Source organism: Marmota marmota, unplaced genomic scaffold (genome assembly GCF_001458135.2).
Source record: "Marmota marmota marmota unplaced genomic scaffold, marMar, whole genome shotgun sequence".
In the NCBI taxonomy this organism is placed as follows: domain Eukaryota; kingdom Metazoa; phylum Chordata; class Mammalia; order Rodentia; family Sciuridae; genus Marmota; species Marmota marmota.
The window spans coordinates 10,536,211-10,554,408 of NW_025999943.1; the positions used below are offsets into that span (position 1 = coordinate 10,536,211).

Here is an 18,198-nt window from a genome sequence, read left to right on the forward strand (position 1 = left end):
AATCACATTATGTCTGTGGTCTTGGATATTAAAGAACTGAAGGTTAAAATGTCTCTGACTACATGTTGGGCCAAAAGAACATAAGGCGAACCAAATTTATCCTTTTGTCAAGCAATATAGTAGTCCCCCCTTATCTGTGGGGGTATATCCCAAGACCCCTAGTGGATGTGAGATTAACAATAACTATTAGTAAAATAGAATAAACATAACAATATACTGTAATAAAAATTGGGTGAATGTGGTTTCCCTTGAAGGAGTGAAGATGAGTATTAATATTTTGGATCACTGTTGACTCTGGGTAATTGTAACCACAGAAAGCAGATCTTCAGATAAGGGAGGACAACTGTATAAATGATGTATCCTCAGAGGTTGAACTGACTGGAAAAAAAGTTTGTGGCCAATGGACATCTTTCCTGACACCCTGTTTTGTGGTCTCTGTCCACTACTATAGGTAGTGGTGCCATTAGGACAGAGCCCGTGCATTCTATTCTCAGTGCTCTTGGTAGGAGGTATTGGATGTCACAAGATTTGTGTATTAGCTATTATGAATGCAAAAGCAATGTGCACATTTATGGTTGCCATAGCCTGGGATATTATAGGTTCTAGCCCAATAATTGTTTTAACTGAATTATGGTGACATTTTGTAAAGTCTCAAAAGGTAATTCTCCTGGCCATCTGTCCCACCCTTGTGGTTTGGTTCACTTCTCGTATTCTGATTCTTAACATTTTATAGCAGAGAATATCACGTAGTTGAAATTTCACTACTTCTAGAAAATCCTATGGATGGTAGACCTATTAAAAATGAATCTTCTTAACTAGAAATGATACCTCTTGATTCTGAACTTATAAAAATGAATTTAACTTAGGGAAGTTGATTTTTTTTAATATTAAGATGTTAGAAGAGTAGGGAAATTATTGTCACAATTCGTACCATGCCAAGGGATCTCAGTGAATTAAAAAAGCTAAGAAGCTGTCATCCAAGACTAATCTTCCCCTAATAGGATAGCTCAATGAGAAACTTAAAACTTGGCATGTTTACATCTCTCACTGGAAGGGTATCTTGACCGTGGAAAACCGTATTAGCAGATGCTTCACTACTTGGTCTTTATTTTCCATTGTGTGCCCAGTACTTGGCACATATTAAGTCTCAAGAAAGAATTTCAGAGGATAAAAGAAGAATTTTAGGGAGAAAAACAGGAATCAGGTAAACAAAGACCTAATATGACAGAGTGTTTTACTTCTTATGGTTTGGAGAGGGTCTCATGTCCACGTAGCAGATGGGCCATATGCTCTCAAGGGACCAGGATACCCTGGCAGAGGCCATGTGAACATCTCAGTGACCAACTACCCCCACTCCAGGGAGGAACAGCTGCCTTATCTGACTGAGTCCCAATCTGACATTGCTGTCTTTGGGAACCTCTACTCTTCTATCCCAGTTTCTCTCCTGCAGTCACTCCAGTGTCTGTAGATGGCAGCTGTGGTACTTAGATCTGTTTTAAAATGACTCAGCTTTTTAAGTTGGGGAGTTAATATACGACTAGAATGATCTCTGAAACAGGGTAGCTGCCCTGTACTCTGCTGCTTAAGTAACTGAACTTGTTCATGAACTCAGGCATTGCCAATGCCTGGATCTTTTGTTTTTAATTTGCCGTTCTTTGCTCTGCCCCGATCTAAACTTTATTTTGAACTCTGTTTGAATCTGGCTGGATTCTTCTGGATTAGTCTCTTCTCTTCTCTTGATTTGAAACTTACTTTTATTTTTCTCACATAACTTGGGCTAGCATAACTGGAATGGTGGATCACAAAATGACCACAAATGGCTCCCCTCTCTGTCTGCCAACCCCCTTGCAATGTGGTTTTTCTTCTCTTACCCCCAACTCCAACCTGGCTATGGGCTTGCATTGGCCAAGGGGACATTAGGAAATGTGACTCATGAGGGAACTGAAAATATCCCATGTTTTGAGACATCCCACTTCCTGTTAGGAACCCTTTCTCCTATCCCCATCCTGTCTATCGGCTCAGCCAGCTAGAGGTGTCAGCCCAAGCTGGTCAGCCCTTAGCAGCACCAACTGCCAGACAAATAAATGAAGCCAGCCTAGACCATCAGTCACAAACCAACCTTCGTCTGACAGGAGCCACATAATTAAGCCCAGGCAGAATTATTAACCCCAAGGATTGTGACAGTGGACGTTAGGTAACTGATACACTGAACCTTGACTGAATTCCTGAGTAGAGGATAGGAAAGGTAGCAGAACACGACAGTCACTAGTATGGCAATATGTAAATCAATGGATGTGTAATTGATGTGATTCTGCAATCTGTATATGGGCTAAAAATGGGAGTTCATAACCCACTTGAAGCAAAGTGTGAAAGATGATATATCAAGAACTATGTAATGTTTTGAACAACCAACAATAAAAAAAAAAAAAAGAGAGATTAGGAATTACCACCACTGGTTCTAGGATCTGAGAGCTTCTGGTTTTGTCTTTTCATAGCCATCGTGCTGACAGAGGAGTTCCACTTTTGTGGGAAATGATGCAGGGCTTTTGATCCCAGTTGCTGCCTGAAAGGAACATGCCACAAATAAAGTTTTATTGAAACACAGTCATGCCTATTTGTTTACAGATTGTCTATGGCTGCTTTTAGTCCACAATAAGTAGGTATGGCCAAGACTGTATGACCCACAAAACCTAAAATACTTACAGTTAGGGGAAATAGGGCAGTGATAAATGAGTAATAGTGAACATACTCTGAGAATTCAGGAAAAGTTGAATAGTTCCAGCCAAACTGATCATGAATGTATAGAAAAGACAAAATTTGAACATGGACTTTGCAGATAAAATCCCAAGGGTGATGAAAACACTTCAGGTAGAAGAAAAATAAGGGAAATGAAACAATTATTTGAATTGTCTAATGACAGCTGAATGGGAGCAGGATCTGTGAACCCAGAGCTAAGTTCAGTTCTATATGTTGGCAACACACAGTTAGAAAACAATAAAAAATTTACAGATGTAACAAATGTAAGCAATCTAGGTATAATTATAATTATAAGAAAAACATAGAAGACATACATGGAGAAATTTCTTTCAATTTTATTGAGACACAGTAAAGAAAACCTAAGTAAATGGAGAGGCAATACCCTATGCTTGGGCAAGAGCCTGTCACTAGCTAGTTTAATTACTGAAAAGTAGGGTGTAGGGGGGCGGTTGATGAAACCTCTCGAGATTGAAAAGTTCAGGAGTAATCTGAGTTCACAGCAATGGGCTGTGGGTTCAGCCAGGTCATTCACCTTGATTTATCTGTGTGTTCACAGATCCTGCTTTCACTTGGCTGTCATTAGGACAGTTCAAATGATTGCTTCATTTCTCTTATTTATTTTTCTTCCAAAAACAGAAATAACTTGGCTTTATCCGATTTGTAAAAGTCATATATGCTAATTGTATATTAAAGAACTTGCAGAGGGCTAGGGATGTATCTCAGTGTAGTGCCTGTATAACCTGTGTGAGGCCTTGGGTTCTATCCCCAGGATTGCAAAACATACAAACCAAAATGAAAAAACAAAACAACAACAAATCACTTGAGGAAAAGGTCAGAATACTTTGATTTTCTCTAAATGGTAGGATTATAAGGGACTTTTGCTAGACAAAAGGATTCATGCTTCTGACATGACCTTGTTGCTTCCTTGAATGTGAACACCCACACATTGACAGTAAGTTAGGGCTGTGAAAGATGTGGGCTTAATGGTGTGAATCCTGTCTCATCATTGTCTTTGTCTTAGTCTGTTTTGTGTTGTTATAACATAATACATGAGATGGGATACTTCTACAAAGAAAAGAGGTTTATTCAGCTCACAGTTTTAGAGGCTGAAAGTCTGGTTGGACAGCCCCACCTGCTTAGGCTTTGGTGAAGGCTTTCTGGCTGTGTCTCAAGGAGTGATGATGTCACATGGTGGGAGCACTCCTGAACAAGAGGGAGGTGTGTATCACATGATGAGACAGGAAGCAAAAGCAAACAACAACAACAACAACAACAACAAAAACAACCCCCCCAAACAAACAAAATCTCAACAAAACAAAAAAAGGGGAGAGGTCAGGCTTTTTCTTTTATAACAACCTGCTCTCATGAGAACTAAGTCACTCCTGTGAGACCTAGCTCATTTCCCTAGACCAGCATTAATCCCTTCACAAGGTGCTCAGTCACCTTCCAATAGGCCCCACCTTCCAATAGGCCCCACCTCTTAAAGGTCCCATAGCCTCAATACTGCCACACCGGGGATCAAGCCTCCAGCACAGGAATCTTTAGGGAACTAACTGCATCCAAACTCTTCTCCCTGTGATATGTCTGACAATGACAAACAAGAAACCAAAGTACCACTTTTATGGACTTGGCTTATGGACTTGGACAGTGCTTGATGAATTGGTGCAAACTTTGGTAAATGATTGCCTTGAGGCTTAAGCAGATCTGTTCTCCCATTTTTCCTAGCCCTCCAAATCCCTATGTTACCGCTGTCCTGGAAGGAGGGACTTCTAGGTGCCCACGAGAAAAAGGGGAGAAGGCAGGAGGGCAGGAGGGCAGGACTGCTGCCACAGTTAGACCCACAGCCCTCCTCTGGGGCAGATGGAGGCAGTTGACTTTCTATAGCATACTTCAGTTTAGATGCTTCACCAAGAACATTTCAGATTCTGAAGGTTGAGTGTACTGGGCAGGTAACAGGTGTGAATAATTTGATGGGATAAAACCCCAAGCAAACTGTAGATAGTCTTTGGTGGAAGGCATTGAAGATTTTAAAAAGTTATGGTGCTGTCAAACAAAGCAGGTCAGGGGCTAATTGTTTTTAGAAACTTTGATACTCTGCCATTTTCCCCAAACTTCAAAATTTTTAATGTGATATTTAGTGTTCATATGCTGCCCCACCACAGTGAATGTACCTTGCTGGTATGATAGAGATCAGAACAGGAGCTGGAAAATAGCAGCACCAACATCATCAAAGTAGATAACATGACACAGTTGTCCCCTACAGAAGAGATACTTGGCCTTGTCCTTTTCTCATTCTGCTACTTGCCTCTGATATTCTAGGGTTTTTGTGACTGGGGACCAAGCAAACTCATGTCCTCAAGGTTAATCTTACCTAGTGCTCTACATCTCTCTCTTTTTCCCTAAAGGAAATCTTTAGCTTCCTTGGATTCTCACACCTTATGGAATAGGTGTGGGGCAAAATATTTGCCAAAAATTCCCTTGGGAATTCATTATAGACTGACCCTGAGATTTCTAAAAGAAATGTAAACCATGATTTTTATTCTCCCAGGAGCTTGTGTTATCTGTGTAACCATTACTGTAAATGGGAAGCAGTCAATAAATTATGAAAAGAAATGAGGGGTGCAGGGCCAGCAGGGTCAATGTGGTGGCTGCTGGGCTACTGGTTTTTAAGATTACTCTGGGAGCAGAGGAGAGGAGGATGGGAACAGGCATGAGCAAAGTGCCACACGTCTGTATGTACTGAGCATTGGTCATTTTTCCTGAGTGAGCATTCACTGGATTATTGCAAGCCTTCAGTTAATTTTTCTAGAGTTCTAAAAGTTGAACTTGAAAGTTTTTGTCCCCATGTTCTCATTGCTTTTATGGAGGGGTGGGGTTTTAAAGGTCCTTGTTTGGCCATTCCAGAGATGCTTCTCAGCTCTGGATTATTTTTTAAACAAATCCCAGAAACATCTCTATACAGTTTTCTGATGCCACACAACGGAATTAGGTAGGCCCACTACCCCCATCTCCCTTGGAGGACCATGGAGAAAGACACAACCTCCAATGCCAAACTCACCAATCAGATAGATTCTTCCTCCTGTTCAGGAGAGGAATGAAGGGGTGGAGTAAGAGGCAGGTGTGGTCTTCCAGCAGATGTTTATCTGGGAGAATAATAAGATAAATGGTGTTTCCATCTGAGTTTCAACTTAATGGTATCATTATGTTGCAGGAATAAATAGCATTAGGTGAAGAAATAAAAATCAAAGAAAAACATTCGGCATGGCAAGAAGCAACCATGTTGTGGAAAGAAATAGTAAGTAAAGGAAGGTAGCATGGATAGAGTAGTTAATTTAGAATGTGGGAAACAAGGCAGGAAAATTTATATGCAGAGGTTAAAGGATGGTGAGATTGTGTGCTCGTTCAAAGAAAAAAACAGGCCAGTCAAGAAAAAACCATAGAAGATGATCATGGAAGAAATGAGATTCAGAGCTAAATGAAAGTGTCAACTTTAGAATAGAAGGAGGCTTTTTTTTTTTTTTTTAATGGGTATCGGGGATTGAACTCAGAGGTACTGGACCACTGAGCCACATCTCTCCAGCCCTATTTTGTATTTTATTTTAGAGACAGCATCTCATTGAGTTGCTTAGCACCTCCTCTGTTGCTGAGGCTGGCTTTGAACCCACGATCCTCCTGTCTCAGCCTCCTGAGCCTCTGGGATTACATGTGCCCCCATACCCAGTCAGAAGGAGCCTCTTTATTATCTAATATCCTTGTCTTGGTTGTATTTTAATGCTGAATTGGTAATGATTTAAGACAGGCATCTAAGTTTTGGTTCATGTGCTCAATTTGAATTCTTATTCCTCTGTTTTTTTTTTTCCTAATGAACTTTCTTAATTTTAGGTGATAGGCCAGAGTTGTTTTACCTCCCTGCCCTAAGAGTTAGTTTTCTGCCAGAGACATGGAAGAAAAGAGGCCATATAACATTGTAGATAGAGTATTAGAGCTATTGTGAGGTAGGAGGTTTTCTGGATGTGCTAAAAACCTGGACTGTTACACAGGTTGAGTTTCCCTTAACTGAAATTCTTGGGATTCAGAATTTTTGGATTTTGGAATATTTATATGTAATGAGATATTTGGGGATGGGACTCAAAAGTCCAAAATATGAAATCCATTTATGTTTCATTTACATCTCATACACATAGCCTGAAGTTGTTTTATATAGTATTCTAAATGATTTTTGTGCATGAAACAAGGTTTCATGGTGTGAAATTTTACGTGTGTCGCATTATGGCTGTTCCCAAAGTTTTTTTGTTGTTTTTGCAATGCTAAGTTTTTTGCATGGTAGGATTCGGCTGACCTCTAGTGGTAGAATTGGTACATTGCAGCCATTTACTAGCATAAACAGCCTTTGTTTCAAGGTGTGTTCCCAGTCCTCGTTTAGCAAACAAAAATTACAGATTCCCTCCAAAACCAAAAAACAAAACATAAAATGCTGGCAACAGTGTGCATACTCTTTTGGAGTAGAGTAATTAGAACAATCATTATTGAGAATGGTTTGGAAATGGAACTATCATGTAATCCAGCTATCCCACTTTTGAGTATACATTAATAGGAAACAAAATCAGCATACTAAAGAGATAACCTGCATATCCACGTTTATTGTGGCATTATTCAAAAGATCTAGGATATGGAATCAACCTAGGTGGACATCAACAGATGAACGGATAAGAAAATGTAGTATTTATACATGATGGATTATTATTCAGCCATAAATAAGAGTGAAATTATGTTATTACAGCAAAATGGATGGAACTGGAGGATATTTTGTTAAATGAATAAACCAGATATGGAAAGACAAATATTTCATGTTTTATCTCATTTATGGACAAACGCTGACTGGTATGTAAAATAGAGGTCACTAGAGATTGGGAAAGGGAGAGAAAGGTGGAAAAAGGTGATTGGATGTGATCAGTGTGCACTGAATGCATGTATGGAAGTATCATGCTAAACCCCATTAATATGAACAATTATTCATGTTAATAAAGTAAATAAATAAATCCCAGTTGATAGTCATATCTTTTCCAAGTGATTATGCATATCTTCTACAAAAGCTCAAGACAAAAGATCTTCTAAAATACTCAATCAAAAATTGGAATTAATCTACCCGTGACAAAATATTGTCAATGACTGGATTTGATGAATGGTAGATATATTTTCTGCACTCAGAATGTGAGGGCTCTGTCTGGACATGTGTGAAAGCCTCTATGAAGCGTGCATTTGATTTTTCCCTTGAGACACTATTCAGCAGGGTCCTGAAGTTTGCAGCCATTTCATGGGTTGCTTTGTAACCATGTCTCTTGGCTCACGTTCAAATTTGTCTCTGTTCTACCCATGTCGTGCACAGTGGAGGGAGGGACTTGAGGCCAAATCATTTCTGTAGAATCTTTATCCTGAGCATGATCTGCAGGAGGCCAGTGTTTGTGGCTACTTCTTCCTACTGCTTTATTTCTCCACATGACTCCTCCTGACTCCATGGGGATGATCCTGGGAGGAACTACGAATTAAGAGACTCTGGTACCCATTTACTTATCTAATCTAACTCAGAGATTTTGGAAGCCTAAACTTTGCTTTGGTTTAATGAAAAGATTTGAAGACACAGGACTGGTGTCCCAAAACTTGGAGCAAACATTTTTGAGCACTTTAGACCCTCAGACCTAATTTCCTAAAGGATGAAGTGGTTACCAGGCTTAGACATTTAAAGATGCTTAGACATTTAAAGATGGGTCTGGAGGTATAGCTCAGTGGTAAAGTGCTTGCATGAATCCCTGGGTTACACCCCCAGTTATGCATAAATAAATAAAACAAATAAAAATAAAAATAAAGATGGTATATGAGTTCAATAGAAAGATGGTTTTGTGTTATGGGGGTGGCAGCTCAAAGAACTTTGTGTTTTATATACTTAAAAAATGACAGCAAATGTGGCAGGATTAATGATGGTTAGTTCTGAATGGTATAAATATGGGGATGTTTCTTTCAATCTTTTTAGTTCTTAAAATTATAAAAAGAAAATAGTTCTAGCAGAGCAATGGGTACTGTATTATATCTTTTACTACTCTGCAACACAACTCTTATAGTTAAGCCAAGTGCATTTTTGTTTGGTAGCCACAAGCAGCTCTTCAGAGATGTGAGTGTTTTAATTCTGGTTGTGTTTATGGGCAATGTGGTTGACTTTCACCAGTGTTGTGGATTCCTAGACTTAGCGATTGCTGTAGGTCTGATTTATATAAATGGTATGCATAGTTCAAAGCTGAGTAATTCAACTAGAAGGCCCATCTAATCTCTTAATAAAGTAGGTTCTAGGCCCTTTTTTTTAAAAAAAAATTTAAATATTTATTTTTTAGTTTTCGGTGGACACAGCATCTTTGTTTGTATGTGGTACTAAGGATCAAACCCGGGCCGCGTGCATGCCAGGTGAGCGTGCTACCGCTTGAGCCACATCCCCAGCCCGGTTCTAGGCCCTTTTGAGTCATAAAGGATAGAGGTACTCTGGTTTTCTCTCTCCATGAGCACTGATTGTGAGGCTCCATGAGGGAGAGAGGAAGACAGGAAGATGTCTCTGCAGCTACATCTGTATGGCAGAAGAGAGACATTGTTCAGGGGACGCCTAAGTTGTGATAGTCAGATGATGGCTCTGGTAATGTGCTGTGGTTCTAAGGGTAGTTGTTTCATGAGCAGGTCATTTTCTAAATTCCTGACTTATAAGGTCCACCTTTATGGTGACTTCAGTACTGACTCGCTGGGTTTATATTTCCAGTGAGCACAGGGTGGGTCTCCCTACATTGCCACATGCCCGGTTAGTTGCCAAATGTCTGGTCAGACTATAGAATCTGACTTTGGGATAGCTGTCATCTTGGGCCTAGTCTGTGGAAGCTCATCAGGGACCCAACATGGCAAGCCTGTTAGTAATGAATTCCTGAAAGGAGACCGTGGGTTTGCCAGGTATAGAGGCACACCTCAAAGAGAAAATAGGAGCCCCATAGCCTAAGTACAAGATCAACAGTCTGGACCAGAGGGTTAACAGCATTCTTAAGGGAGGAAATACATGTGGACTCCTCTCTCTGTGTTCTCCTTATTACATTCCTTAGTACATTGGGTACCTTAAATTTTCAGATCTTAATCCAATAGGTTATGCTGATTAGCTCTATAAGTAAATTTCATTGACAGAGTTTCCTTTCCTTTTCTTTCAGCATAGTAGTTTATTGTATGTTTCTTTTTGAAGTTGATTTTTAAAAAATAATATATAGAAATGAAAATCTTAAAACTGCATAAATATGTTATATCAAGTTACCTATCAATCCACCAAATCAAGAGCAACTGCCGAGCTGAATAATAAATTACAAAGAAATAATAATTCTGGCTTATTCAGGAATGTGCAGTGTTTTCAAAGCTCTTAACAGTTATCCACTAATACAAATCTCTAAAGCTGAACTTAGAGTTGGAAGATGAGTTTAACAGTAACATAATTTTAACCTATTTACATTCATTTTAATATATGACTTAGATGTTTATTCTGTGTCACAATGGTGCTTTCAAGTGTTCGCAATTTACAGTTTCAATTTGTACGTATATAATTCACTAACATGAGGGACAGTTCTTCCTGTTACAAACTATTCCTAAGAATAAAAATAAAACTCTATCCTACATAGATCTCTGAATATGGTATGACTTAAAACAGATTAATGCAACACAGTTTTTAATATTTAGCCATTTTCTAAATATCAGCATGTAAATTTGCCTATTTAATATATGACATCTACAACTTTATTCACTGAGAAATTCTTCATTAATTTTATTCAACCATCTTTATCACCTTATCCTAAAAAATTCTTGACTTGCTGTTTCTGTTTCAGTGAATTCCAAACTGTGTGTATAGTATTTTTTTTTTTGAGAAGAGGAAGGAAGCAAGGTGATAAATACACTGTAAACAGAAAACAGTTCCCCCCAAATTAAACCTTTATAAAACTTTTCTCTTTATTTCTATACTATTTAACACTTTTTAAAAGTCAGTTACAGTGTTTCATCTTTAACAATAAACAAATATATTACTGGAGGGTCAGTCTGCCCCACCTTTCTGGGACCTAAAATTCTGAGTATGTGAACAGAAGAATAAAATACTTCAACATTAAATTACCAAATTTATAACTGTTATATGATTTGACTGGACTAGTTAAAACATATAGAAACATACAATTCAGTAGGTGTTTGGTGATTTTGCTTTTAGGGGTAGGTTGTCAAAAAACAAAGAGTAACAAATGAAGTAGCAAAAAAGTTTTGTTTCCCATCTTAAAGCTGGAGGGCAATGGATCACAGGGCAGTGTAATCCTCTGAAATCCATTTGACCTATCACTTCAGGTCCAAGATGAAATTTGGAATTTTTTTGAATAGACCCTATTCTTTCCTGGAGTATCAAACTGATTGGTAGTTGTATCTCCAAGTACAATCAGACCTTAACAGTCTGTTGAATGAAATATTAGTAAAATTGAAAAGATGAGACTAAATTTCAAACTAGAATAAAAATCTACTCAGTTTTCAAATCACTTACTAACACGAAAACAGATTTGGCTTAAATCACTCCTGTACACACTGACACCGACAGATGCCCCAGTCACTGATTTGCTCTGTAACAAAAGGCCATATAATCAGAGATGAGATTCTCCAAGCCCAACTTTAAATAGATTTTAAAAAGTCATTTCTAATTTTTACAGAAATTGTTTCTTCAAAAACTATTTTCTCTCCCTCATCTCCTAAACTGAAGGATGTATACTGTGTTGGTTTGTTGTAATTTCTCAAGCTAAATATGAACCCTCAAAATCGATTCCAGGCAGAAAATCTTTGTAAATTAAAATCAAAAGCAAAAATAGAAAAATTATATTTTATATATTATATATGTGTGCATACACATACACACATATGTATTTATATTGATTGGAATCCTCTAGCATTTTAAAATCACTTTAGAGATGAATTTTGGGATTCTATTCTCCACAACTCCAAAATCCATAATTTAAGGACATAATTTATTTCCTTCCTAGCTACCCATTTCCCTCCAGAACAGTTCAATATAGCCAATGGCTCAAGTTTAATGGGAAGAGAGAAAGTATTTGAATAGTTTTGTTTTTTTGATTTCTTTGGTGATTTGGGTGGTATATATTGCTCTTTGCCATTATGTCAAGTCACTCCCTGAGGTATAGCCCTATCGCTAAACTGGTGTCTCTAGTCCCTGATTTTTCCAGCAAATGTTCCCCTGGGAATGGTATTGCCTTGGAAGCCAGAATATCCTTACTAGCCCTTGCTTCTGGCGTCTCATGTGATTTCTCAGTGGACTTCTCAGGAGCTCCAGTCTCTTCATTTTTGGTGGGAGATACAACTTTGGAGCAAAGTTCCTGTAATGGCCAAACAAGAACTGAAACTGGCTCTCAAGGAGGTTCTGGCACACTTCAGCATAACTTTTCAAGGTTCCTGTAGGGTTATGGCTCCAGATGCATTTATGTTACTATTATTTGGTGAAGCAGTATTTGCCTGTGATGTCTTTGCAGAAATTGGGATAGTTATCTGATTGAGAACAATCTTCTGAACACAAAATCTTCTATTAGATCCTTTTCTTGCTGAGTTGTGCTTAATGAAGGAAGCTCAGCTGTACATGGAGGACTGGAACTCATATTGAGTTGCTGGACAGAAGTGCAATCTGTTTGCTCATCCTCTGCAGGCACTGGGGAATGAACTCTCAAGTCTTCATTATCCTTTTCTTTAATGACATCAAACATTCTATTCTCCAAAACGAATTCACCTGGCATTCTTTTCTTTCTTTCTTTCCTTTTTTTTTTTTGTATCAGGAATTGAACTCAGGCACACTCGGCCACTTAGCCATATCCCCAGCCCTATTTTGTATTTTATTTAGAGACAGGCTCTCACTAAGTTGCTTAGTGCCTCACTTTTGCTGGGGCTGGCTTTGAACTCTTGATTCTCCTGCCTCAGTCTCCTGAGCTACTGAGATTCAGTCATGTGCCACCATGCCTGGCTTAAATAAGTTTTATGTTTAAGGCTCATTTTCTTTATTTTTAAATTAAATTAATTTTTTTTAACTGGGGATTGAACTTTGGGGCACTTGACCGCTGAGCTACCACCTGGCTTTCTTGATGAACTTCCAGGTAATGGAGGAAAATTTGAAGCTAGTAAGTCAAACTTTGGTTGGTTTTTTTTTTTTTTTTTTTTGAGCCTTTGTTTCAACTGTTGAAGGATGGGGTCTTGGGATTCTGTCATCTTGTGGTCTTTGACCTCTGGAAACAGTTCTTCTGCCCCTACCATAGTCCCCATTCTGTTGCATCTGTAAACCAGGAGTCTCCTTGGGAAGGTGAGTTTGCTCCTGATGCCCTGGTACTGTAGGGTTATGCCATCCAGGTGGAAAGTTCCTTGAACTAGATCTATTCAATGGTCCATCCTCAAATGACACAGAGCCCTCTGTTGAATCTTCTGAACCACTGGATGACCTAAAATGAGGCTTCACATGATTCTTTTTTGGAATGGTTGACCAATATTCACAGCAGCAGCATTTGTTTTACAAGATCCTGGTGAATTAAAGCCATTCACAAAACTACCACTGGGAAAGGAAGCTAGTGGTGTTTCAAAGTAAGGTGCAGGACTTGGAGACCAAGACTGAGGCACAATACTATAGACTGAGTACTGTTGGTGAGGATTATATACAGGCAAAGACTGGTGAGGCATACTGTGCTGAAGTTTGAATACATACTAGAATCAATAACCATTCTTAGCAAAAAAGGTATTGATGGCCTTTATTCTTTGTCATGATTGGCTTGCCCTGAAATGTTATAACTTAAGTATTTGAAAGTCTGTTGTGCATCTGTGTCTGGCTGAAAAGTGATATACCAGTTGCTATTATGTGCAAGCTCACAGCTTATCATTTTGGGTAATTTTTCACTTTTAAGCAAAGCTTTCACTTCCTCTACTGGTGTTATTTCAGGAATCTCTCTAAGAATCACAATACAACACTAATGACTTGGTCTCACCTTCTCACCCTTCTCATCAACTTGTACCATAGGAGAAGATCTCAACACTTTAAGATCAGGATTTGTGGTCAACTTTTTAAAAAATCTCTTTTCTGTTGGCAATTGTCCAGTTGGGACAAACTGATCACTATCCATCTGAGCTATCAAACAATGATCCTTTGACAAGTTTTCTTGTGAAAAACAGAATTCTAATGTTTTCTTTAGACATTCTTTTAGGTCTTCTGTAGAAATTGCTGAACAACCTTCTCCAGAAACATGTATTTGGCAGCTCAGTTCTTCAGGTCCTAATATCATTTCATCAGTTGATTCAATGCCTGTAGTGTTTCTTGTGGTTTCACAAGATGGAGAATATATTACTTCATGTTCCTTACACATACCTTTTCAAAGCTCAGCATCTCCTTCAGGATGAGACCCTGATGTGCTGCTGTTTCATGCCAAGGGCTTTCAGTTCCTTGAGTAGCATCAGGAGTTCTAGGAGGAATTTCTTGCCATACTCTTTGGCATTAGATTTAAACCAGTTCCTTTAGGTGTTACCTGCTTCTCCCTCCACCATCCCACATGTTCTCTCCTCCCTCCTCCATCGTGCCTCCCTCATGACCCTTTTCTCCATCTGACTCCACCCTGCCCCCCCCCCACCTGTTTGCCTCCTTTAGGAGGTCCATATGGGACCAGGGTTTCCTTTCCTTTCTTTTTTTTTCCTACTTTTTTTTTTCAAATGAGAGAGACAGTGTGACTCAGTAGAAAGCATAAGGAAGAAGTTGTTCTTATTAATTATGACTTAAAAGACAAAGGTTCGAAGTCTGGTATCTGCCGCATCATGCTTCTAACAGCTCTGGCCCTTGGGAAACTCTGTACCATCCTGGAGATTTGATTTGGGTACCAAAATGAATGGGCAGGACTAAAAAAATACAAAAAGAAACATTTTTTTTGTTTTCATACATTTATAGATATCTTTAGTTATTTTAAAGGCAAAATTGATTCAAAGGTGGACTCATGCATTATTCATATTCTTTTTTTCAAGTGGCAAAATGGGACTTCAAAAGAGTAGGCCTTAGCATTGATATCCCTAAAAATCAGTAATGTTTTCCTTCTCTATATACATGAAAAAGAACTATGACGTAAATAGTTAATCATGTGATAAATTGATCTGTGTGGTATGTATCATAGTCACATTGAATAACTTATCATCATTATTAAAATGAAGTTGAATATTTTCCTTTTCTTGTGAGTGTAAAATATGCACAGCATCTAGGAATACAGGATTTTAAAGTGGTGGTTGAGAGTTCTGTTTCTGTCAACATGGCAAATGTCAATATGGTAAGTCTCTTGAAAATTTTTTTCACTTCAAGATGCTTAAGAATATTGGGTAACTGTGTGTCTTTGAGGCTTTTAAAAGTCATGCATAGCTAATGGTAGCTAATAATATTTTTTCCACATATTTGCTGACCATTTGTATTTATTATTTTGAGAACTGTCTATTCAGGTCATTTCCCCAACTTATAAAGAGGAAAGGTTTATGGCTTGCTTTCAGAGGTTTCAGTCTGATTGATCCCCTTGCGTTGGGCCTGAGGCAGCACAGTACATCATGGTGGGAGCACATGGTGGAGGAAGCTCATTCACCTCAGGGCAGGTGGGTAGCAAAAGAGAGGGGTAGGGGTTAGGTTCCCATTATCCCCTTTGAGGGAATGTCCCCAGTGACCAAAGACCTCTACCTTAAATGTTGAACATAAGCAACCTGTGAGAGCAGGGTCCTTCGACAAGGTCATTCTTAACTATGATGGGATGAGACAAAAAGACTGCTTCATAAATTTGTCTAAGAACAGCTGAAAACAAGATCACTGTGCAACCCACAAATACTGAGCATCTCTTTCTTGTCTAAAATGAGTGCCCACTTCTCTTGAAATCATTATAGCTTTGTCTTCAGTGTAGTTTCCTTTCCATCTGGGTAAGATCTATTGAGATACCCAATCTTCTAGTTGCCCTCACTTTTTGATAGCATCTCAACTAGTGAGTTCTACTTCTGAGACTTCCTCCAAATCACCCAAGCAAAGTCTGAATCCTTTGATAATTTCTCTCTATTACCTTCTTTCTAGATCCCGTGGCTCCCCTGGTGTTCCAGTATAGGTGTGCTCCTGTTGGCTTTTTTAAAAAAATTTTTTTGGTTGTTAATGGATCTTTATTCTTTTATATGTGGTGCTGAGAATCAAACCCAGTGCCCCACACATGCCTGGCAAGCGCTCTACCAATGAGCCACAACCCCAGCCCTCCTGTTGGCTTTAACTGTAGGATATCAACAGCTTAAAGATTAAAATTGTCACAAAAAGACAAGTACCACATAAAAAAAATCTCACTCAAATGTGGAATTTACAAGGTCAATTTCAGAAGTTGCCACTAGAGTATTGGTTTTGGGAGGCTGGGGAGAGCAGGAGGGAAGGAGGGTTGGGAAAAACTGGTCCAAAGGTACTAAGTTATAGTTAGTGAGGAGTTAGAAGTCCTGGATGTGCTATTAAACAGCATGGGTATGCCCATTGAATGGTAACTCTCATTCTCTCTAGCCCCCGGCAACCATCATTCCACTTTATGTCTCCATGAATTTGGTTGCTCTTGGTACCTTATATAAATGTAATCACCCCATTTTTGTCCTTTTGTGTCTAATTTATTTCATCTCATTTGTGTAATATCTCCCAGGTTCATCCACATTGTAGCAAGTGTCAGAACTCCTTTCTTCTTTAAGTCTGAAAAATACTCCATTGTGTGTATCACTACATCTTGTTTTTGTATTCATTTATCGATGGGCCCTTAAGTTGCTTTCAACTCTTGGCTATTGTGAATAGTGCTTCTGTGAACATGGGTGTATAAAAATCTGCTTTCAGTTCTTTTGGGTATATACCTGGAAATGGAATTGCTGAATCATGTGGTGATTCTATTTTTAATTTTTTGAGACTCTCTGGACTGTTCTCTATAGCAGCTACTCCATTTACAATCTCACCAACAGTGTACTAGGGTCCCAGTTTCTCCACATCCTCACCAGCCCTTGTTATTTTCCTTTTTTGACAGCCATCCTAATGGGTGAGGTGTTATCTCATTGTGACTCTGATTTACATTCCTGATGACTAGTGATGTTGAGCTTTATTTTTATATTGGGTTTTGATTACAGTGACCACTCTCTACTTCTTTCCAGAAAGGAGTTGAAAATGCTGGAGCAGTCTGATTCTCTGAAAGGTTCTCTAAGCGCAGAACAGCAGCTGTCACTCATCAGTGGTTGCTCCAACATTGCAGAAGCAGTAGAGGGCGCCATGCACATTCAGGTGAGTTAAGGACACTGGCAACCCAGGTCTGCAGTCCCAGGAGAACTTAAAACCTCTCCAGAATGGAGGAACTTTGGGGAGGGAGTAGAAGGAAGGAGCAGGGGGCAGGAAAGATGGTGGAACGAGATAGACATCATTACCCTAGGTTACATGTATGACGACATGAATGGTGTGACTCTATCTTGTGTACAACCAGAGAAATAAAAAATTGCACTCCTTTTGTGTTTTATGAATTGAAATGCATTCTGCCGTCATGTATAACAAATTAGAGTAAATAAATAAATAAAATTTAAAAACCTCTCTGGAAGAACAAAGAAAAATAATAGGCAGTGAAAGGCATGAATATTTTGTTACTTTAAAATCAGAATTCTGTTTATGTGACAGCAAACAGGTCAATAAAACTTCCCTTGTACAAATTCTCATCAAACTAGCATGATAATGCTAACCTTACAGATATTACAATTTTGAGCTAAACTAGGTATTCTGAACTGCTAACACTGTTTTTATCAGCCTTTTAAATGACAGATTATATTCTTGTTTTCATGCATAATGAAGTAAACCCTTTAAAGAAATCCTCTCAAAGAAAATCTTTCATTTGCATTTATCGTTTCCAACAACTTCACTTAAAAAAATAGTCCTCACAGGCACTGATTGTTCCTTAGCTGAAAGAGTCTGGAGAGAGGAAGCAGTCCCTTCAGGTAGAGCTGGGGCAGCCTCAGGGGCTGGGTGAGGTGACCTTTCCAGGAATCTCTCTCTCCTGTAGCTCAAGTGCCTACAGGTAGATCCTGCCCATGTTTAAGAACCTGAGGTCTAACATTATCTTTTGAAAGGTCATACTTAAATTGCTACAGAGTTTAGGTAATTATTTCAAATACCCCTTTTCTATATTTTGTGTTCTGAGATTTGCACATATCATGTTGTTTCCATGATGATATTCTAACTGAGAATTTGGGAACAAACCAAAAAGGCTGCATGTGTTTTATAGTCAGCTGTTGCTCTGAGATTCAGATCACGTACAGAAGATGGAGGTTCTAGGTCTTTGTGGCACTCAAGTTTCTCCAGTTCCT

The 18,198-nt window shown here is 38.8% G+C and overlaps 1 protein-coding gene and 2 pseudogenes across 1 annotated transcript in view; 1 reads left to right on the forward strand and 2 right to left on the reverse strand.

The window, feature by feature from the left end:
• Positions 1-18,198, forward strand: part of Cryl1 (crystallin lambda 1) — a 140,479-nt gene that overhangs the window by 16,876 nt on the left and 105,405 nt on the right. The window contains exon 3 of the mRNA XM_015499346.2: positions 17,005-17,131. Coding sequence (XP_015354832.1) covers positions 17,005-17,131 — 127 coding nt within the window. The remainder of the gene's footprint in view (positions 1-17,004; positions 17,132-18,198) is intronic.
• LOC125610359 lies at positions 11,458-12,698 on the reverse strand (annotated as a pseudogene).
• Positions 12,878-14,602, reverse strand: LOC107153724 (annotated as a pseudogene).